This window comes from Thalassophryne amazonica, chromosome 8 (genome assembly GCF_902500255.1).
Source record: "Thalassophryne amazonica chromosome 8, fThaAma1.1, whole genome shotgun sequence".
NCBI classification, from domain to species: domain Eukaryota; kingdom Metazoa; phylum Chordata; class Actinopteri; order Batrachoidiformes; family Batrachoididae; genus Thalassophryne; species Thalassophryne amazonica.
Window position 1 is genome coordinate 66,696,422 of NC_047110.1, and position 23,858 is coordinate 66,720,279.

A 23,858-nucleotide genomic window follows, 5' to 3' on the forward strand; every position below is an offset into this window, starting at 1 on the left:
CTGCATGTAAATTTAGACAATTTATGGAGGCAAACAGTTTGTGACTGAAGGGCTGTGGATTTAACTCGGACAGATATCGGATGTCAGTGTTGTTGAACACATACTCCGCTAGGTTGGGTGTTCAGGGGGTTTATTTATAACGGCAAGTTATTTTCTGCTGAAGACCAGCAGGACATTGAGACATTCAGGTTGTTTGCTGACTTAGTCTTTGCAGGGGTCACTTGCTAATGTGATCAGACGACTTGTGTAACCATTAAGAAGGGAAACACTAGATCACAAAGTGATGCAAATGTTAGAGGTTGAAGAAATTATTCAAAGGTAAAGTATCAAATTTGTATTCTCTCCTTTTCAGCGGTTGGACGGTTCTATTAAGGGAGAAATTCGAAAGCAGGCACTTGATCACTTTAATGCAGAAGGCTCAGAGGTAAGTGATTCTAAATATTTTTTTGGTTTTTAGATTGCAATAAATAAACATATATTTTTATTGTGGTTGTAAAGTTTATTGTGAAATAAACTCAAACTGGCCTGTTGTTTGTGGGGATCCACAGGTTTGAGATTGGGTAGTGTTTATAAAATAGGCAGCTGACATTTTTCAAGGGTGGTAATAAATCTTGTGTTATCCATGTATTTTTAATGTATTTACAGTTATATTATGTACATCGAACTTACTAAATAAAATCACGCACTCACACTTTTAATATAAAGATGATATACCACCCCCTGCTGAAATGGTGTGTTAGTCCAGAATGTAATTATTAATGTTAGCTAATGTCCGTAGCTTCTCCAAAAATATTTGTCCTATCAGTGTTCTGGTAACGGCAGCATAACACTTAACTAAACTGACTAAACCAATTGAACTACAAAACACAATAAATCAATAACACTAACAACACTGTTAAAAGTAACATGAACCACAATAACAATTTTAAACCCCAAAACCCTGAACTCCCATGGTGCATTGCAGTACAATGTCCATTGTTTACTGGTTAGATAAAATTGCTATTTTCTCAAAATATTTGTCCTATCAACATTCTGTTTTCACAGCATTTATCCTTGTCCCAAAATACATAAGCATACCAAGCGGCGAATGCCAGCTCTGCCCGGTTTCTGCGTGATCAAAGCCGCATGCATGCACACACACAGAGGCCACTTGGCTATTATAATATAGATTGAGTGTAATAATTATGAAATGTTTACAGTCCAGTGTGATATTAAAGGGTTATTAACCGACCTCAAGGTCTGTACAGGGAAATATCAGACTGACGTGTTGTTGTGAAAAACAGAGGTCTGATATCCCCGTACAGACTGAGCAAGCGAGGTTAATAATTCATTTATGATATGGCTATTTTTATATATATATATATATATATATATATATATATATGCAAACTTATAGTGTCACCCAAATATGAAAGCTGCTGACTGCTCGTAGTCAGACCTGTTCGCTTCACCTCCATGAAGAACTTGCTAACAGATGGTCCAGTCATTAGCTGGTAAGCTTTCAAGCTGCGTTTTTTTTTTTTTTTTTTTTCAGATGCTGTTTAGATATTTATGGAGTATGTTCATGTCAAACTTCATTTTTTTAATTGTGTTTATAGCTTCCTGGTTTGTAATGAAAGGACACATTGCAGACCGATTGTCATGGTAACCGGTCCGGATATGGGAAAATATCTGACTGGTAATCAGCCAATCAGAGGGCGCTTAGCATCGCAGCCATATAATAAAGGTTTTTAATCAACTGTGCCAGTTGATTTTTATAAATAGATTTTGTTTGTTTTAAAGCAGTAGCTGATGTAAAATAGCAAAATATGTGATTATAAGGATCTACGTTTGTAGCTTCTGTCTGAAATGTTTTATCATTACTGTGGCTTCTTTTTGTTATTGCCCAAGGGGAAAATATGGCCATCGGGTACTACGAAGGCCTTGCGTCCATCCACCCGTCTGTCTGTTCATCTGTCTCTGCACAGCATAGGTCCAGTCCTATTACTGCCAAGGTCTTCAAATTCACAGAGAACATTCTTGGGACACAGACCTTGGACAAGTTCAAAGATGGCTAACCTTGACCTATTTTAAGAGGTCAAAAGGTTGCATTCATAGGATCTTAATAATATATATGTATGTATAAATAATTAGTGTGCACTGGGATACCAGTTAAACAAGTGCGAAGGCCAAAGAAGATAATAACATCTTAATAATTACTGTAAATACCAACTGTATACCTATAGATATGTACACACAACAACAAATGTAGCACCGAAATTAGGACTAGAGAAAAACAGTGGACTAGAAAATTCAAGAAGACTCAACATTTGAACTAAAATTCACATTAATGACAAAAGGGTTGAGTTCCTCTTACCTTAACTGACTGAATAAAAATGACTTTAACTGTATTCTAAAACTTGCATTGTTGCTTATGGCTAACCTTGACCTATTTAAAAAGGTGAAAAGGTCACATTCTGTTTCCTAATCTTATGCTCAGACTGCCGAGGATATTTTAGCATTATGTTATATTTTTTGAAAACACAGCATTTTCTCTTACTTTCATAATGAAATCTGCATGACCTCTGTCATCTATTCTGTAGGACTTCTGCTTCCTGTTGTCCACTAGAGCTGGAGGTTTAGGAATAAACTTGGCTTCAGCAGACACTGTAGTTATCTTTGACTCTGACTGGAATCCTCAAAACGACCTGCAGGCACAAGCCAGGGCTCATAGGATTGGCCAGAAGAAGCAGGTACATTTTGGAGTTCAGTCTGACAGCTTTGTAGATGGACTCCACAGCTGATAAGTACTGGTGGCATTATACATTATACAAGAGAAGTGGATCTGTATGCTGTCCCTGCATAGGTGAATATTTATCGACTGGTTACCAAAGGAACTGTGGAGGAAGACATCATTGAGAGGGCAAAGAAGAAGATGGTGTTGGACCATCTTGTCATTCAGAGAATGGACACTACAGGCCGGACAGTACTAGACAGCAACTCAGGAAACACAAAGTAAGACTTGTTTGCTAAATTGCTGCCTCATCCCTCCCACTTCTGTTGGTTTATATGAAGATGTCCCAAAGGCTTTCCCACCATATGTTTAACTGGTTTCTTCTGCAGTTCAAATCCATTCAATAAAGAAGAGCTGACTGCCATCCTCAAGTTTGGAGCAGAAGAGCTTTTTAAAGAGACAGAAGGAGAGGAATCTGAACCACAGGTATCACAGAAGTTTAATTCAGAATGCATATTGCAGAATGCTGATGCGCACTACATGACAACCACCCAGGCAGATGACCGGTCCATCCCCACCTCCTGAAAGTGGCCATCTATCTGCCATAGTCAAGTGATGTGTCAGCATGCTTTTGGTCTTTTTACAGTTCCTGGTGTCCTGAACACTAGGGTACCTGTGTACTGGATCATACCTACAGAGGCGCACCACATGGCCAAATCATTGTGGAGGATGGTTCCTCACAAAACTGTGTCTTGACAAGTAACTGCTTGACACAGTTATTCTAGTCATACCCAAGAATCCCCCAAAGAGTCCTAGTACTGAAGGATGGAGATAATATGGACACCTCTGTGCACAAAGTATCCCACAAATTACTGGACAGATTTTGTTGTTGTTTATCCACAGTTGGTACGACATTCAGGGATGATTTGATTACATTTTTTTGATGATTTAGATCTGCCTCAGAATTTTTCATTTCTATCTTAACATTTCGAGAGGTTTTACTTTTTTTTATTTCTTTCTTGAAAGCTCCAGTTTATATGATAATTGTGAGGCATGATCTCCATTTACACATGCACACAGACACCAGCTGGTCTGTGGTTACGTATAAAAGTGTGATCGAGAGCTGTACTTTAGAGCAGGATAGATCACATGCTGGCTGAATCCAGACTGTCCAATTTTTGACAAAGCAATAATTTGGTGTTTACTGTAAACCTGTGTTAATGTTTCCACATTGTGACCACTGTTTTCGTACAGCTGGTGGACTTGAATCATGTTGGTGTCTTTACAGTTGTTGAGTGGATGTATTGTAATTTTTAATTTATTTGTTTTTTGTAGGAGATGGATATTGATGAGATCCTGAGGTTGGCTGAAACAAGAGAAAGTGACCAGGGCTCAAGTGCTACAGATGAGCTTCTATCTCAGTTTAAGGTAAATATAAGACATTATTCTTTTTCATTATAATTAAGTAATGATTTAAATGGTTACTTTTCCAACCCTGATCACACATCTACTGTTGTATCCCCCTTTTCATCTCTGTGTTTGCTCCTTGTTCTCTGGCCAAGTGGTTAGTGCGCTTTGTTTCGGTGTGGAAGGTTCCCGGTTCAAATCCCACTCCTCCCATCTTTCTCCATGTAATGTGTAGTTGCGTCAGGAAGGGCATCCGGCGTAAAACTTGTGCCAATTCAACATGCAGATCCACCTCGGATTTGCTGTGGTGACCCCGAGCGCAAACACGGGAGCAGCCGAAGGAACTTAGTTTTTCTCTGATGTGTGCATATTGTTTCAGGTGGCCAATTTCTCCAGCATGGAGGAGAGCACTCCAGAGTTTGAAGAGAAGCCAGCACGAGAATGGGATGATATAATCCCTGAAGATCAACGGCGCAAAATTGAGGAGGAGGAGAAACAACGGGAGATGGAGGACATCTTTATGCTGCCCAGGCACAGGAGCTCAAACAAGCCAGTAAAATAATAATTTGCATACTTGTTAGTTTTAGCCATGGCAGAAAAATTTCAGAGGTTTTGTAAACAGCTTGGTTTCAGAATCAGGTTGCTGTGATATATAAAGTGCTGCTCTGGACACTATGATTTTCAGGCTCTGGCCAATGATAGTGACAGTGACGTTGGCTCCAAGCTGAAGCACCGCTCATCAGGCTCCGAGAGTGAGACAGACGATAGTGATGATGACAAAAAGCCGAAGAAGAGGGGCCGACCTCGTGCACGCAAGAATACCGTGGAGGGCTTCACTGATGCAGAGATTAGAAGGTGAAGTATTATTTCATGGTTAGCTTCTGTTTTGTTTGAGTTTTTCCTGTATTTGCTGTCATAGCATATAGATCTATTTGTTAAATTTATACATCTGTTCATAATTGTGTTTTTAACAGGTTTATAAAAGCATACAAGAAATTTGGAGCTCCCCTTGAAAGGTAAGCATATATATAGCTAATGCTATTTATCGTACTTTGTCCACCCTCGCTTTTGCTCAACATTATTGCTGTGTGGCTCCATGGCTGATTTAAGGCCTCTGTTTCTCTGTGAATGTGACGTAGATGATCCCAAAAAGTACTTACTGCATTCTCATGTTGGCAGATTTATCGAAAATTAAACTGAGTCCACTGCCACTGACCGTGAGAGCAGCGGCTACACATGCCTCTGCACACTGCAGTGGTAAGAAAGTTGAAGAGAACTCAGCCCCTGGGAGAAGTCTGCCTTGGTTAGGGTTGGGATAGGGGTAGAGTTAGCCCTGAGCCTGAGAGTGCCTGGTTTACAGTTTGTCAATGCTGTCACACCTGTTCAGAATGGGAAAATTATGCTGTGCTAACAACATCTGGCTTCTTTGATGCTGCGCTATCTGCTACTGTATGTAGTGTTGCCCCCAGTGGCAAACAAAAATGTGAGCAGAGGCAGTGTGCTGCAGCACAGTAGTAAAACCATGAAAAAGATACCTCGTTTTCATGAAATAATGGATTTGAAGGTAAGCAATGCCACTCTGGGCTTTTTCTAATTGACTATCTTAAATTAATGTCTTGGTTAAAGAAAGAATTGTCTGACTGAATGGAATCGTTCCATAATAAATACTATTCCTGAATTGTTTCGTAGTCCATGTATCTCAATACGCATTGTATAATTTTATAAGGAAAAATAAATGTCCCTTGAAAATACCCTTTTCATTCCTTTCCCATGCAGTGAGGGAGATGTGGCATGTGGCTACTTGGAGAAGCATTTGACATTTTCTACTTCTTTAATGGGCCTAAGCAAAAACATGACCTAAAATTTAGGACTGCCCGACGGCACCTGGTCAACATAGTTGGCATATGAAATTAAGCAAAGAGCACGTTAAGGGTTTTTTTCCCACTCCTGATCTTGTACTTTTGAGAAACTATAAAGATCAAAATACTGTGCTGTTGTACCAGGTTAGAGGCCATCGCCCGTGACTCAGAGTTAGTGGACAAGTCGATAGCTGACCTGAAGAGACTTGGTGAACTGCTTCACAGTAGCTGTGTGGCTGCAGTGCAGGAGCATGAAGAACAACTTAAAGAGAATCCTGCTGAAGGTGAGTAGGTTTTACTTGTTCCAGGTATTTGAAAATAACAGTTTTTGCTCGGGCAAATAATGTTAGTCATTATTATTGCAGCCAAAGGTCCTGGGAAACGCAGAGGAGTTAATATCAAGATCTCAGGTGTACAGGTCAACGCCAAATCCATTATCCAGCACGAGGAAGAGTTTGAGCCTCTGCACAAAGTGGTGCCTTCCAATCCTGCTGAGAGAAATAAGTAAGTTAGTGAGAGATCAGTGTTATATAATCATGATGAAAGTTTTCTGGGAATTCCCAGAAATCCGGGTATTTAAGTCCGTGGTGAACGTTTCTGGGTTATTTTTGTTTTCTTGGCACTCGTCGAATTTAGTCTGTGGGCTGATGTCATGATGTTCATATCTGTAAAATCATTTGGAAACATCTCTGATCAGACGCCATAGTGGATATTAAGTCTGACATTTTCATGTCCTGATCAAAGACTGAAGGATGAATGTAACATGGCGCCGCTCATCCACACAGCAGCAAACAAGACGTGTCATTACAGATTTTATTGTGAACTCCGTGCTGTGCTGAAACTATAAAACAAATGGATGAAACATTGTTCTGCTACAGGGAGATGATTTCAGGAATAAATTCAAATGGGGCTGGTTTGAGCAAAAAGGACCAAAACGGTTACCCGACTTTTTAAAATAATCATTTATACAGAAAGGCTAACACTCCCCACAAGCCTTTGATTTTTATATCATGTTCCAGAATTTGTCTTTAGGATGAATTTGCTTCAAATTGTCTCCATGCAAACTCTAGCCTGCCAAATCTGCATTTTATGGTTCTTCTGTTACATTGGTGTGAAATATCCAACTGGAGGAAAATATGATAAACATTTAACATGCTCTAAAAGTCAAATATTGATGTGTCAGTGAATTGTCAGTATTCTAGAAATACCTCATCAGCGGACAGGAAAAATCTGTGTTTGTTGCGTTTCCCTTTATATAAGTGAATAAGAATAAAATTTAAACCCAAATCAGTGTTCCTGAGAACTAAAAGTGATAGTTAATTTAATGAAGTCCCACGCAGCTTTACTTGTGTCTTTACTTGTGTTAAGACACTATCAGTTGTTATAAAGGCAAAAATTGCTGAAGACAAATGTTTAGATAGATGTAGAGAGAGAACAGTAACGGTCAAATGCAAATGTAATAGTAATAACACTGTATTCTAATCCATATGACAGACTGTGGATTATAGTCCTGCCATCTTGACAATATGAGAAAATATGGTTTTTATGACTACAGTGAACAAGAAAATGGGATTGAGAAATAGCTCTCATTTAGCTTATTAATTGCACCAGCTTGCTCAAAATTGCATATAGTATTTCCCCAAGACCCCCCACTAGCTGCAGCAACCCCAACGTCATGAACAAACCCCCCCCCCCCCCCGGGCCACTTTCCTCACACTGTATAACCATTTAATGCTGGAATGGTCCAGGGATGGACTCAACTCCCAGAAGTAATGTTTACAGTTTTACACAATTACTGTTGCTCAACAAATTGTCATCATATGAATGTCTACAGATACTGTACCTTCTCAGGAACATAATGAGCTCAGACATAATTTATGCACACGTGAGCCAAGATAAATCCAACAAACGCACAAAAAAAGGCTAAACATGGCTTCATCATTTCCAGATGACCTCGCTTCTGGAGGCACTTAACAGCTCAAACTGTTTTACTGCTCTTTGCAATATTTTCACCATTATGTGGTCAACCCAAGTGACAAACTTCGATGGCCTCAGATGAAGCCCTCCCAGATGAAGGAAAAGTTGCAGTTGCTTGACTGGCCGCTTCAAGCTTGCTCCAAATAGAGCACATTCTTATAAGAGACCATGTTAAAATGTCTAACTTTAGAGCAGAAATATGCATGTTTACAGCCTGGTTAAAAAAAAAAACATTTTCATCTCTCTTCTTAGCTAAAGATGTTTTAAACCATAAAGTTTTGTAATATTAGGCGTGTGGTCACTGTGAGTGACGGCGGCTCAGCCGAGTGTCTGCCTCTCGTAGCATCTTTAGCTCAGAGGCCGCTCAATGTGACTGCTAGCTGTTGTGGAGACTGTGTCTATCAGTTGGAGTATTTTGTTAGAAACAACTGGAATATTATGGTTTGTTATGTGTTGAAATTCCTGATAGATCTCCTAAGACATCTCTGCTGCAATATTCATGCTGAATGAAACTCTCGACTTATTACCCGACTGCCAAAATATGGCCATCGGGTATTGCGAAGAGTTTGCGTCCGTCACATTCTGTTTCCTATTTTTATGCTCATATAGCCTAGGATATTTTAGCATTGCACTATATTTTTAGTAGTTGTCCATAGCCTGATCTGTTAAGCCCCGTTGATACATGGTTACTGAGAAAATCAGTGGCTTATAACCTTTAATGTCCAGACCAAAGTAAATCATTAGGATAACTGCTGTGCAGTTGAGTTTGTTGTGCCACTAATGTCATCAAGGTGACACCCAGATATGGGCTTTATATTGACTGTTCTGTGTCTGTATAGATTACCTATGGGTGGTGTCACGCAGGCTTTTACCAGTGTATATACAGTCTATGGTTAAACCACAATAATTGTCGCGCTGATCAGCTGTTTGTCATTTGCGCTGATCAGGGCGGAACTGTCGGCCGGTTAGCGCGTGCACCCGGGCCCTTTATAGTGGCGGACTTCATTCATACCGGATGTTACTATAGCGACAAGTAGTGGTTGCGGGGCGAGTCTTAGGCTGCGCTCGTTCCGATTGACTTCAAACAACTGCGCGTGTACCCGCAAACAATCTGCGAAAGGCAGCCGGTAAGACTTTTGTGTATTAATACGATCACACTGTTGGGCGTCTTTACCTCTGCCTCATGTCACTACTCGCGCTTGTGAAGGCACTGTGGGCACCATGGGGCATTGTTTGTGTGTAGTTTGGATGGGATGATTTGTAGATACTTTGCAGGAAAAAGGGGTCTCTTTGTGTATATGGTGTGGGTGTGAATATCCACTTAAATTCACGTGCATTGAAGCTGTAAGCTGGTTGGCTGTGGGCTTATGATTTTAAATTATGATTCTTGATTGTTACTTTACAGTTTGATAATATAAGCTGCTGATTATTTATTGGGTAATGTGCAATGGGTAATTTGTCCAGTCATGTGGCTGTATCAATCAGTAATGATAATCAGGACAATAATTATTATTAATAATAAAATATTATTATTAATAATAATAAAAGAGCTGTAAGATTAATGTGGGGAAGTGGTACCATCTGGTGGACAGCCAGACGGTCCTTGGGGCAATCCAGCGAGAGAGCTATGGCTATCAAACCTTTTTTGCCAACCGAATTGGAGAAATTCAAAGCAACACCAATATCCAAGACTGGTGGTGGGTCCCGGGGCCTTTGAACATTGCTGATATCATCACTAGAGGAGCTGGACCCAAAGATCTGGACTAAGGGTCCCAGTGGGCAGGCTGGGCCGGGATTTCTCCGTCTTCCAGAATGGGAGTGGCCCCTGTAGTCTGCAAAGGATATTGCTGCAGCTGCAAGAGATAATGTTATTAAACTCCAAAAGAAGACTTTTGGTGGTTCACTGACCCGGGCTCGAGCCAAAAAGTTTGACAGGATCTCAAACAAGCCTGAATTAGATCTACACAGGCCTGCAGCAGGAACAATGTTAAAAGAACTGCTGGATGTTAAAAGGTTCAGCAATCTGAGGAAGCTGCTGAAAACTGTTGCTTTAGTATGGAGGGCAGCAAAAATCTTCCTTCAAGGAAGGGCCAGAGGATTAAAATGGGAGGCAGTCCAGCTGGCTGGAGTTTGTACACCCCAGGAGTGTGGCGATGCTTTCCGAGATCTATGTCTGGCAGCCCAGGAAGGCAAGAACTTCTCCAATACCACCATGGACAGACTTGTTGTGTGCAAGGATGAAGCAAGTGGGCTATTGATTTGTGGTGGCAGAATTCAACACTTCAAGGAAGACAAAATCAGTGTCCCATTATTACCGGCTGAGTCTTGGCTTGGTGTTCTCTTGGCCCAACAAAGTCATCAAGAAGGGCATGAAGGAGCTGCTGGAACGCTGCTAAGGATGAGGAGCAAGGCTTGTTCACGGTAGAAGAGTTGCCCAAAAAGTCATCAACCAATGCATTGTCTGTTGAAAGGCAAGAGCAAAAGTATGTAAGCAAGTGATGGGTGACCTACCTTTTGAACGGACAAGGCCTGCTGCCCCCTTTCAGTTCATTGCAGTGGATATGTTTGGACCGTATCTGGTGAAGGACGATGTCAAAAAAAAGGGTGATTACTAAAGTCTGGGGAGTCGTCTTTAGCTGCCTTGCAAGTAGAGCACTTCATGTTGAACTTGTCAGCAGCATGTCAACAGAAAGCTTTCTTATGGCCTACCAAAAGTTTGCTGCCTTGAGAGGTCATCCCCAGAAGGTTTGGTCAGACCCTGGGACCAACTTCATTGGGGCTAAATCAGTCCTAGACGATCTCTATGCATTCCTTCAGGCTCAAGACACTGCTGGCTTGGAGGAGTATGCTGCGAGAAATGGCACAAGCTGGGCCTGGAAAGTACTACCCGCTGATTCTCCCCATCGAAATGGAGCTGCGGAAGCTGCAGTGCGGATTGTGAAGCAGGCTCTTCAAAATCTCAATAAAACAGTCAATCTCACTTTCAACGAATTCCTCACAGCACTTCACATGGCGGCTAACCTGGCGAATGAGCGTCCAAGTCCAGAGTCAAGAAGATCGGATCCAGTACGTGACACCGAACCACCTCCTGCTGGGTCGGGCGTCTCAGGACGGAGACTTCAAGACCTTGATTTTGAAGGTTATCCGTTCAAACGCCTTCAAGAGATCCAAACCCAAGTCAAAAGCTTCTGGAGGTCCTGGTCCAAATCTCTTTATCAGAAGCAAGTGGCACACACTCAAGAGGAATGTTGCTGTCGGGGATGTTGTCTGGCTTTGCGACCAGAATGCTCTGCGTGGTCAGTTTCGTCTGGGAAGGATCGTTGCTGTCAACCCGGATTGCAGAGGTGTCGTGAGAGATGTGGATGTGCTCGTCGCTTCTGGCCAGTGTCCTCCCGCCTCACAGCCCGGACAACCAGGGGAAGATCTGAGGGCGAGGTGCAGTGGGGCCGTGCTTCACAGGGATGTGAGGCGGCTAGTTGTTCTGCTGCCTATTGAGGAACAAGGACTGTAATTCTGATATGGGCGACCTTCAATGCGGACAATGCAACTTGGGTGCGTGTGCGCATGAAGCTCGAGTGGGAGGTGTCGCGCTGATCAGCTGTTTGTCATTTGCGCTGATCAGGGCGGAACTGTCGGCCGGTTAGCGCGTGCACCCGGGCCCTTTATAGTGGCGGACTTCATTCATACCGGATGTTACTATAGCGACAAGTAGTGGTTGCGGGGCGAGTCTTAGGCTATGCTCGTTCCGATTGACTTCAAACAACTGCGCGTGTACCCGCAAACAATCTGCGAAAGGCATGATAATCAGGACAATAATTTGGTGTTGGTTGTTTTCATATGTATTTTAGGAAATGATTTAATTAAATGAAATTGATTAATTGATTCATAAGGTATGTACCGTTAAATTAATTTAAGCTAGTTATTTTGGTAATGGTTTATGGTATATCATATTTACAGTTATGTATGTATGTGTGTTTTAAGGTGTTTTACCTGGTGGCATCAAAACAAAACTCAATAAACAAGAAGTGGGAAATGTTACAGTGTCATCTGAGTAAAACATCTGTTGCATGACTAAAGAATTGCGGGTGAAATCCCTTCGAGCGTGGGACGCAGTAAAACAAGGAATAACGCTCGACAATAATAAGAATGAGGCACAGGATTGTTGCTGAAAAAGACCAAACTATCCCCATTATCTCACCAAGACCTGAAAGAAATAAAAAGGGGTGGTGGGGGACAGTTGGCGAGGCAGTGTTGTTGTTCAGCTGCCATTTTAGATTTTACCGTCCTTTGTAAATCAACAGCTGGACATCAGAGGATTTTATTGATGAATCAGTTTCTGTATTCACGTTTGTTTATATGTCCAACTATTTCAAGGCTTTGGTTTTTGAATGTCATTTAGGCAAAAAGATCGTAAATGGTTAAAACCCAAACACTATTGTCCACAGGTTCAAGCTGACATGCAGGGTCAAGGTAGCCCACTTTGATGTAGACTGGGATCTGCAGGACGACACTCAGCTTCTGCTGGGCATTTATGAACATGGCTTCAGCAACTGGGATTTGATCAAGACGGACCCTGACTTGAAGATGGCTGATAAGGCAAGTCTAATGATATATAATTTAGGGTTCACTCAAATTGATTCTGTATAACTAAAAATTGAAGTAGTTAACGCAGTCACAGACTTGCATTACATGCTTGTATTTATACCAAAACTGGCTCATCTTGCATTGTATTTAAAACCGTTTCAAAATTTGTGGGGCTTGTAACTGAAATAATCTTTCAAATGGCCGTACAAGCACCAAATTTGGTTAAAAGCTGTCCTTTTCAATTGCTCTTGTGAAAAAGCACCTCAACAGTGGCCACCATTATGGCATCTTGAATTTCACAGAATGCCCTAGACAAATTTGGACAGTCTTGGTGTCAGTTCTTGACTATGTAAAAGTAAGCCCTATACCATCGTGGCCAGTGCTTATCCCTGTATATCATGGGATGAAGCAGATGATTCTACAACTCCCCATGAATGGGATGCCAGTCCATCATAGGTTACTTACTCAACCAAGGCTCATACCTATTTATTTAGTCAGTCTGTGATGATGGAAATGAAGTATCATGTCCAAGGACACAGGTAGCATGACTGGGAATCAAACGTCATGTAATGACGTGCGTGGCAGTTTTAAAGTTCTCCGTCGCTGGATTAGACTTTATTATGGATTAATTTGACCCTCAACAAGCTTTTTCTTCTACAATCATCACCTCCAAATCAAAGGTAAACTGTGCATTTTCTGTACATGTGCGGACTTTTCTGCCAAATGTATGTGATCCTGACATGTAATCAGCGTGTGCACTGCAAAAACTATTAAAATGTGATGGTAGATGGAGTGAAAGCAGAAACATGACAAATCACAGCCTTTTATTGTGTCTGATTTAACAGTTGCACATCAGGCTGCGGGTCTGAGCAGTATGAAAAAATAAACGGCCGGGCTTTTAATCACTGAAATAACTCTGGTGCCACTTTACTCAAATCAGTGAGTGTCAGAGCTGAACTTTAATTTTGTGCACATCCACACTGATCTGTCCGGTTACATGCGAGGGGTTTTTAATGGAAATACATTGTGATCGGACAGGACATTTTATCTGATGTAAGCAAAAATCCGTTAAACTGAATCCGTTATATAAAAATAAATAAAATAAAAAATATTTCAGGGTAATTGTTCAAATAGTGGTACAAGCACCAAATTTAGCAATACTCCTCAGACACAACTAGGGATGGGTATTATAAGATTTTATCTATCGATGCCATTATCGATTCTGCTTATCGATCCGATTCCTTATCGATTCCCTTATCGATACCTCTTGTGAATTTTGTACTAAAAGTAGGCTTTACAGGTTTTCTATGTATTTCATTGAGTCTTAAAGTAAATAAATATGAAATTGGTCACTGTATCATTGATCTCTGGACATAAATAAAAATAAAACGGTGTTTTGCTTTTAAGTTATTAATTCCGACTGGATTCTATCGTTCTAACTTGACTCGGCAGAGAGCCGCACGGAGCTGTGTGAACAGAACGGAGGATGACTCTCGTTTCTTTCTCGCAACAAGACAGGAGTCCCAGTTACTAACTTTAATCCGCACAAAAGTGACTCATGATTTCACATATTCAGGGATGAAAGTGGTGAAAAACAAAAAGAGCTGAAACCCAAAATTACCCCCCAACACCACCTGCACGAAAATGTCTAAATTCTAGAATTCAGACTTTAGTGAGGAAAAAAAAAAAAAAACAATTTAGTGAGAAAAAAAAAAACAACTTTCCTTATTCAAATTCATACCAGTAGTATTCTGCTCTTACTAGGATGCAGCAGTTTTCTAGCTTGGCAGATAGTTCTGGAAGAAATCACTGAAGAAATTAACACATTGAAAATATGGTTTGACCGAAACAAACTGTCATTAAACTTAAATAAGGCAGGGATGAAATGGAGGTGTAAGAGTCACTAGGTGTTCACAGGAAGCATTTATTTCTGTATGTATGTATGTATGTGTTCATTGTTAGTTGGTTTTATATTTTTTCTGTTGTGTTTTTATTCAGGTTATTTTTGTCTCTTTCTCTAAAAATGTATATAATCATTAGATTAGTTATTATTACTATTATTGTTGTGCTTGCTATTATTAATATCTAAAAAAAAAAAAAAAAATTACAATTTGTAATACATTTGACAATTTAACATAAAAATGGAATGGAAATCATTTTTGGTAATTAAATAATAATTTATTCAGAGAGCAACAATAAAACCGGTCACGTAACTCGTGGTGCCATCTTGGTTCCAAAATAGTGTTCGCCGTTAACTCATTTATGCCCAGATTTTTTTTTTTTTTATAAGTGGAAAAGGTTGCATTAGTACCTTTGAGATTTTTTATTATAAGTAGAAAATGACAGTGATACACTTTGGCAACAATTGTTACCAGTGGGGCAAAATGGGCTAATCTGTCTGCATGTAAATCCAGCTATTTTATGTATTTATTCACTGAAAATGCCGGGTTGCTGTGCATTTGGAGGCACAAATAGACACAACAAGGGCTCCAAGATGTACAGATTCCCTTCAGATCTGAACAGAAGAACAATCTGGGAAAATAAAGTCAGCCGTGTGGGATGGAAGCCGACATCATTGTCAAAGTTTTGAGAGGTAATTTTAGTGTTCAGTCCCATGTTTCTGTGTAGGCTCTCAGTTGTCCAGGTGGTTTCCATAGTAGAGAAGCTTGAATCTTCGACTGGACTGGGTTGCTTGACGTGAGGACGTTTCGCTTCAAATCACAGAAGCTTCCTCAGCTAAAATTCTTGCTCTGGTAGTCTGACTTCTGTCTTGACTCTTGTAGAGAAGAATAAACCAGAAGCCAACGAAAGCTGGAGTTTTTAACCTAACCAGACCCCTCCTACCGAGAGGCCGACTGCTATAGGCTAGTGACTAAACAATAGCTCTCATTAGCACCTATTGTGCACTCTCCTAATGACGGGATGGAAGCCTCCCTTGACGACTCTCCTGATGACGTGAATGACTCATTACCATGAACAAAAGACTGAAACTGCTTAGACCTGAGTACCCCATTGTAAACGGGACAAAGCGTGTCTGAGACCCGCCCCCCGGTTAAGGCTGGGTTTCAACTGTTTTACAAAGAATGCTTCCTTGACACCTCTCTCAAACCATTTCTTCTCTCTGGCTAAGATTTTAACTTCCTTGTCCTCAAACGTGTGGTTAGTGTCTTTCAGGTGGAGATGAACTGCAGACTGAGGTCCACTGGCAACCTCTGCGGTGCTGGTATAGCCTCTTGTTTATAGGTTGCTTAGTCTCACCTATGTAGTGTTCATTACAGTTTTCCTGACATCTGATATAATACACTACATTGCTCTGTTTGTAACTAGGGATCCTGTCCTTAGGGTGAACTAATTTCTGTCTCAAGGTGTTAACCGGTTTAAAGTAAACTGGGATTTTGTGCTGTCTGAAGATCCTCTGTAGTTTTTCCCCTACTCCTGCTAAATAAGGGAGAGACACTCCTCTTCTTCTTGTCTCCGTCTCCTGTCTATCTGGTCTCTTTGTTTTCTGGGACTTCTGCACTTTGTCCAGGGACCATCGTGGGTACCCACATACTATTTGGGCTTTCCGTACAAGTTGTTGTTCTTTAGCCCTTCCCTCTGCAGTTGTGGGCACCTGTAGGGCTCTATGTTTAAGAGTCCTGATCAGCCCGAGCTTGTGTTCAAGGGGGTGGTTTGAGCCAAAGAGCAGATATTGGTCAGTGTGAGTGGGTTTTCTGTAAACCTCTGTCTGGAGCTGCCTGTTCTCTCCAATCGTAACATCACAGTCCAAGAAGGCTAAATGGTTGTTTCTGGCATCCTCACATGTGAACTTGATATTGGAATCCACCGAATTGATGTGTTCTGTAAAGTCCTCGACCTCCTGTTGCTTGCTTTTAACCCATGTGTCATCGACATATCTGAACCAGTGACTGGGAGAGATGCCCGTGAACGATGTCAAGGCTGTCTTCTCCACGCGCTCCATGTACAGATTGGCCACAATGGGGGATACCGGGGACCCCATTGCACAACCATGGATCGGCTTCCATCCCACACGGCTGACTTTATTTTCGCAGATTGTTCTTCTGTTCAGATCTGAAGGGAATCTGTACATCTTGGAGCCCTTGTTGTGTCTATTTGTGCCTCCAAATGCACAGCAACCCGGCATTTTCAGTGAATAAATACATAAAATAGATGGATTTACATGCAGACAGATTAGCATTAAGCTGTTGCAGCTGTCAAGCGTTTGTTGTTGTAAAAGTCAAATGTATTACAAATTGTAATATTTTTTAATTTATTTTTTAGATATTAATAATAGCAAGCACAACAATAATAGTAATAATAACTAATCTAATGATTATATACATTTTTAGAGAAAGAGACAAAAAGAACCTGAATAAAAACACAACAGAAAAATATAAAACCAACTAACAATGAACATACATACATAAATAAATACATACATACATACAGAAATAAATAAATGTTTCCTGTGAACACCTAGTGACTCTTACACCTCCATTTCATCCATGCCTTATTTAAGTTTAATGACAGTTTGTTTCGGTCAAACCATATTTTCAATGTGTTAATTTCTTCAGTGATTTCTTCCAGACCTATCTGCCAAGCTAGAAAACTGCTGCATCCTAGTAAGAGCAGAATACTACTGGAATGAATTTGAATAAGGAAAGTTGTTTTTTTTTTCCTCACTAAATTTTTTTTTTTCCTCACTAAAGTCTGAATTCTAGAATTCAGACATTTTCGTGCAGGTGATGTTGGGGGGTAATTTTGGGTTTCAGCTCTTTATGTTTTTCACCACTTTCATCCCTGAATATGTGAAATCATGAGTCACTTTTGTGCGGATTAAAGTTAGTAACTGGGACTCCTGTCTTGTTGCGAGAAAGAAACGAGTCATCCTCCGTTCTGTTCACACAGCTCCAAACGCTGTGCGGCTCTCTGCCGAGTCAAGTTAGAACGATAGAATCCAGTCGGAATTAATAACTTAAAAGCAAAACACCGTTTTATTTTTATTTATGTGCAGAGATCAAGGATACAGTGACCAATTTCATATTTATTTACTTTAAGACTCAATGAAATACATAGGAAACCTGTAAAGCCTACTTTTAGTACAAAATTCACAAGAGGTATCGATAAGGGAATCGATAAGAAATCGGATCGATAAGCAGAATCGATAATGGCATCGATATCGATAAAATCTTATAATACCCATCCATCCCTAGTTGTGTCTGAGGAGTACTGCTAAATTTGGTGCTTGTACCACTATTTGAACAATTACCCTGAAATATTTTATGTGCCACTAAATAACCTCAAAGCAAATGCATCAGTTTAGTGATAAAATATGCATATTTGCATATTGTTTTCTTTAACCGGTGATTAGGTTTGTCCTGTGCTTTCTGTAATTTGGTGTGTCAACATAAGATGAACAGAGCAGTCTAACATTGACTTATTCACCCACAGATCCTCCCAGATGACCCAAGCAAGAAGCCTCAGGCCAAACAGCTGCAGGCGAGAGCCGAGTATCTTCTGAAGCTGCTGAAAAAAGAACAAGACAGTTCAGAAGTGCCAAAGACAGGAGAGGAGGTGAGCTGACTTTTATGACTCAGTAACTCCTACACAAAGTTTTGATCGCGAGAATGATTCCTGCAGATCGAGGAGCCAACTACAAAGCTCGGCAACTGCTTTGTTCCTCAGGTCAAAGTGAAGAAGAGAAAGCCTCGAGTGAAAAAGGAGAACAAGACTATCAAAGATGAGCAAGGCAATGAAATCTCCTCACCTCGTCTCTCGGAAAACCCATCAGAGGAAGGCGAAGTCAAGGTCAGTTACTAAAATGTCGCTGCGCTGTCACAGTCTGATTTCACTGCTTTACACTCCTCCACGCAGAGGGGAGGTGTTAATTATTGAAATCAAGCGCTGAGATGATCGTTTTGGTTGTCGACAAGTTCCCATTCTAAAATCCTGTCTTAGCCCACGTGCACTTACTTAAAGATATAACTACCCTACTACTGCATTTCATAGCCCCCACCGATAAATCAGCATACCAATACAATGGGCCGAGTTGAGCTAATTGAAGATAAACCAGTGTGTAATAGCAGGTAAATTACAGTTAAAATGAAATGGAGAGAAGGACGATGAAACTATGGCATGTGTTGTTTCACAGTTTTTCCACCAGAGGGTGGTCTGCAGCCATCAACACCTCTGTAGAACAACAATCAGCTGACAGAAAATGACTGAGCAGCATAGAAATGATCCGTATTCATGGAAAGCTGCTGGTCGTTATGTGAAATATACGAGTTTGATTTAATGTTGTTACTCCAGAAGAAAAAAAAAAAAACACAATGAACATAAAAACAATGAGGCTTACATTCACATAGCATCCTGCTAACTCAAAATCTCTCCCTTCGTATGTGTGAATTAACAAAGTACTCGTAAAAAGAGGCGTATGGGATGAACGGCCTGTAAAGTCTACCAGTTTGGATTCCGTTTGGTGCAGTTGTTGGAGTTTGACTGCACTAATTTTTAAGCATTGTTTCTAATTCTGTTCGTGCCAGTAAAACATGTATAATTTCAAACTGCATTATGTCATGGTATCTCAGTGAGGACTCATAAAAACTACACAAAACAAATTTTAGGGAAAATCTTTGTTTTGCTATGGACATATTGGTTGACAAATCAGTAGATTGGTATTTTAGAATTGCCAAATATCAAAATCTGTATCAGTCTTAAAAATGCTGTATCAGTTGGGCTCTACTACATTAGTACCACTTTTGTCTTCTGCTTCATGTTTCTAATAGTAAAATTTCAACCTGAAAAGGTCACAGTGATGAACATATTTGTTTTTGTAAGGAGATGCCAGAATACTTTGACTGTACATTCAGATTAGAGCTTTATTTTTATGCACAAATTAAACAGACCTAAAATATTTGTACAGTATTGTGTGTGTTGGGAAGGGACTGTATTGACTCAACGTCTGTTGATTGAGCAGGACGAAGGAACAGAGACGTCTCCCAGCAAGAAGAAACAAAAGAAGAAGGATAACAAAGAGAACAAAGAAAAACAAGGAACTCCAAAAAAGAAGGAAGGCAACAAAGAAAAAAAGAGTAGCAAGCCCAGAAAAGAAAAGGTATCTGTGCTTCAACCATTAACCTATTTTATGCATAATCCCATTTTATGAGTAAAGGCCCTGTCACACCTTGACGATTTAGCCTATGTATGCCTACCGTATTAAAAACGCTGGTGTACATCCAATAAATTAATGCAGCTGTCACACCTAGACGATTAACCAGCGTATCCTGAGAGCCCCGTTTCCACCCAGTAATTTAGCATTATTTTATTTTTTATTTTAATTTCTTACCTTGGTGGACTGTTTTCATTGTGTACAGAATGCTGATGAGTAGACTGGCTGTGGTAAACGCTGCTGTGAATGAATGATGTGCTGAGACTCTTTAAACCTTTAAAGCGCTGTTGCTCTCATCTGATCAGACCTGATCAGGTCATCACAGACCTGAATAATGAAACGCTGTGATGATTTACACTTTTAAGGTGCCAGTCGACTGCGATCAGGTGTGATCAGACTTGAATGACGTGCTGTGTGATCTGTCGGTGTGGTGATCACCGACAGTGATGGCGCTTTAAATGTTTTAACAGTGCATTAATCAGGCATGACCACAGCTGATCGATCAGGTCGTCTGATGATCACACCAACAGTAATGACGCTTTAAACAGTTACAGAGCATTAATTGGGTGTGATCACCCTAATCGACTGATCAGGTAGTCTGATTATCACACCACAGCAATTGCGCTTTAAAAGTTTAAATCATCACAGCGCTTCTGTGTGTTCAGAGCGCGACACCGGCATGAGAAATGCGCCTAGACAGAAAAACCACAGAGGGACTTGCTTTAAAACGCTACGTTTCCAGCCACAAATTAAAATATTTTCAGATGTCATTTTCAAAAATCAAGAGCTTTATGTGGATTCGTGTCCGTCTGTGATGGTGAATTGGACTGAATTGAACAGTTCAGATACTCCATGTGAATCTGCAGATTAGTTGATCTGCATGAGGACTGCAGGTTTCAGCCAATCAGTGGCCAGCATTAATGGATGTATTTAGACTTATGAGTAAATTACAAGAAACGTCTGCCAATAATCACATAACTTACCAGCAACTTATCTCCAGCATGTGTGGGACGTATAAGTCACACGCTGGCACTCCTTGAAAATTTTCAGCATGCCCAGAATTTTTTGAGGAGCTCAGTTTATTAGGATGTACATCAGTGAGCTTCAGCGTGTTTTAATGTGCTCTTAGCTTATAAAACACTTACTCTTAACTTATTGGACTTATGCCAGCGTTTTTAATACGATTGGTATACGCTAGCTAAATCATCAAGGTGTGACAGGGCCATAAAAGTGTGACTAAAGAATGTGTGAGAATTATTTTTTTCCTCTGCCGCTCAGGCTAAAGGAGGTAAAGGGAAGAAAACTCAGGGTCCAGTTCACATCACTGCTGGATCTGATCCTGTTCCCATCGAAGGCAAGGATGATGATGAACTCGACCAGGAGACCTTCAGTATTGTGAGTTTCCCATGTAGCTCTGATGAAAAATAAATACCAATAAATGGTAAATGGACTGTATATTTAGTGTGCTTTTCCATATGATACAGACACTTAGTTCTTTATACTGATGTCACATTCACACCGGTGTTCATCTTCCAAAATAGGAGATGCTCAGTTGCACACTGGCAATAACTTGGGGATTAAAGATCATGTTTAATGAAATGTGATATTTGTTTTTTATTTTATTGTTCATTTTTTTCTGTCTAACTGGGGAAGTGAACCTATGGGCTCCTGGTTACAAGTTTGCTTTTCTAGCCTCTAGGCCTAAAAAGAAAGGAACTGGTGCATCAAAGCTAGTGTTCACAAGCTCATTAGTAAACTTAGTATAAGTGACAAAGTCAAATGTGTTTTACTAAAACCACATGCATTATTTAATTCTTAAAGCAGTACATGCACACTTGAAGTGTCTTTGTATTTATTCTTATCAAAGCAGAACATGGTGCATCAGTCAAAACAAGCAGTTTAGTGTATAACATCAGTCAATCAATCAATCAATTTTTTTTTATATAGCGCCAAATCACAACAAACAGTTGCCCCAAGGCGCTTTATATTGTAAGGCAAGGCCATACAATAATTATGTAAAACCCCAACGGTCAAAACGACCCCCTGTGAGCAAGCACTTGGCGACAGTGGGAAGGAAAAACTCCCCTTTAACAGGAAGAAACCTTCAGCAGAACCAGGCTCAGGGAGGGGCAGTCTTCTGCTGGGACTGGTTGGGGCTGAGGGAGAGAACCAGGAAAAAGACATGCTGTGGAGGGGAGCAGAGATCAATCACTAATGATTAAATGCAGAGTGGTGCATACAGAGCAAAAAGAGAAACACTCAGTGCATCATGGGAACCCCCCAGCAGTCTAAGTCTATAGCAGCATAACTAAGGGATGGTTCAGGGTCACCTGATCCAGCCCTAACTATAAGCTTTAGCAAAAAGGAAAGTTTTAAGCCTAATCTTAAAAGTAGAGAGGGTGTCTGTCTCCCTGATCTGAATTGGGAGCTGGTTCCACAGGAGAGGAGCCTGAAAGCTGAAGGCTCTGCCTCCCATTCTACTCTTACAAACCCTAGGAACTACAAGTAAGCCTGCAGTCTGAGAGCGAAGCGCTCTATTGGGGTGATATGGTACTATGAGGTCCCTAAGATAAGATGGGACCTGATTATTCAAAACCTTATAAGTAAGAAGAAGAATTTTAAATTCTATTCTAGAATTAACAGGAAGCCAATGAAGAGAGGCCAATATGGGTGAGATATGCTCTCTCCTTCTAGTCCCCGTTAGTACTCTAGCTGCAGCATTTTGAATTAACTGAAGGCTTTTCAGGGAACTTTTAGGACAACCTGATAATAATGAATTACAATAGTCCAGCCTAGAGGAAATAAATCCATGAATTAGTTTTTCAGCATCACTCTGAGACAAGACCTTTCTAATTTTAGAGATATTGCGTAAATGCAAAAAAGCAGTCCTACATATTTGTTTAATATGCGCATTGAATGACATATCCTGATCAAAAATGACTCCAAGATTTCTCACAGTATTACTAGAGGTCAGGGTAATGCCATCCAGAGTAAGGATCTGGTTAGACACCATGTTTCTAAGATTTGTGGGGCCAAGTACAATAACTTCAGTTTTATCTGAGTTTAAAAGCAGGAAATTAGAGGTCATCCATGTCTTTATGTCTGTAAGACAATCCTGCAGTTTAGCTAATTGGTGTGTGTCCTCTGGCTTCATGGATAGATAAAGCTGGGTATCATCTGCATAACAATGAAAATTTAAGCAATACCGTCTAATAATACTACCTAAGGGAAGCATGTATAAAGTGAATAAAATTGGTCCTAGCACAGAACCTTGTGGAACTCCATAATTAACTTTAGTCTGTGAAGAAGATTCCCCATTTACATGAACAAATTGTAATCTATTAGACAAATATGATTCAAACCACCGCAGCGCAGTGCCTTTAATACCTATGGCATGCTCTAATCTCTGTAATAAAATTTTATGGTCAACAGTATCAAAAACAGCACTGAGGTCTAACAGAACAAGCACAGAGATGAGTCCACTGTCCGAGGCCATAAGAAGATCATTTGTAACCTTCACTAATGCTGTTTCTGTACTATGATGAATTCTAAAACCTGACTGAAACTCTTCAAATAGACCATTCCTCTGCAGATGATCAGTTAGCTGTTTTACAACTACCCTTTCAAGAATTTTTGAGAGAAAAGGAAGGTTGGAGATTGGCCTATAATTAGCTAAGATAGCTGGGTCAAGTGATGGCTTTTTAAGTAATGGTTTAATTACTGCCACCTTAAAAGCCTGTGGTACATAGCCAACTAACAAAGATAGATTGATCATATTTAAGATCGAAGCATTAAATAATGGTAGGGCTTCCTTGAGCAGCCTGGTAGGAATGGGGTCTAATAAACATGTTGATGGTTTGGATGAAGTAACTAATGAAAATAACTCAGACAGAACAATCGGAGAGAAAGAGTCTAACCAAATACCGGCATCACTGAAAGCAGCCAAAGATAACGATACGTCTTTGGGATGGTTATGAGTAATTTTTTCTCTAATAGTTAAAATTTTGTTAGCAAAGAAAGTCATGAAGTCATTACTAGTTAAAGTTAATGGAATACTCAGCTCAATAGAGCTCTGACTCTTTGTCAGCCTGGCTACAGTGCTGAAAAGAAACCTGGGGTTGTTCTTATGTTCTTCAATTAGTGATGAGTA

The 23,858-nt window shown here is 40.3% G+C and overlaps 1 protein-coding gene across 3 annotated transcripts in view; it reads left to right on the forward strand.

The window, feature by feature from the left end:
• Window positions 1-23,858, forward strand: part of chd2 (chromodomain helicase DNA binding protein 2) — an 83,153-nt gene that overhangs the window by 48,347 nt on the left and 10,948 nt on the right. For all 3 annotated transcript variants that reach the window (XM_034176544.1, XM_034176546.1, XM_034176543.1), the window contains 15 exons: window positions 353-424; window positions 2,583-2,732; window positions 2,846-2,994; window positions 3,103-3,199; window positions 4,049-4,141; window positions 4,500-4,673; window positions 4,806-4,975; window positions 5,095-5,136; window positions 6,124-6,263; window positions 6,345-6,483; window positions 12,402-12,552; window positions 17,992-18,114; window positions 18,226-18,348; window positions 19,517-19,654; window positions 20,987-21,103. In XM_034176544.1, coding sequence (XP_034032435.1) covers window positions 353-424; window positions 2,583-2,732; window positions 2,846-2,994; window positions 3,103-3,199; window positions 4,049-4,141; window positions 4,500-4,673; window positions 4,806-4,975; window positions 5,095-5,136; window positions 6,124-6,263; window positions 6,345-6,483; window positions 12,402-12,552; window positions 17,992-18,114; window positions 18,226-18,348; window positions 19,517-19,654; window positions 20,987-21,103 — 1,878 coding nt within the window. The remainder of the gene's footprint in view (window positions 1-352; window positions 425-2,582; window positions 2,733-2,845; window positions 2,995-3,102; window positions 3,200-4,048; window positions 4,142-4,499; window positions 4,674-4,805; window positions 4,976-5,094; window positions 5,137-6,123; window positions 6,264-6,344; window positions 6,484-12,401; window positions 12,553-17,991; window positions 18,115-18,225; window positions 18,349-19,516; window positions 19,655-20,986; window positions 21,104-23,858) is intronic.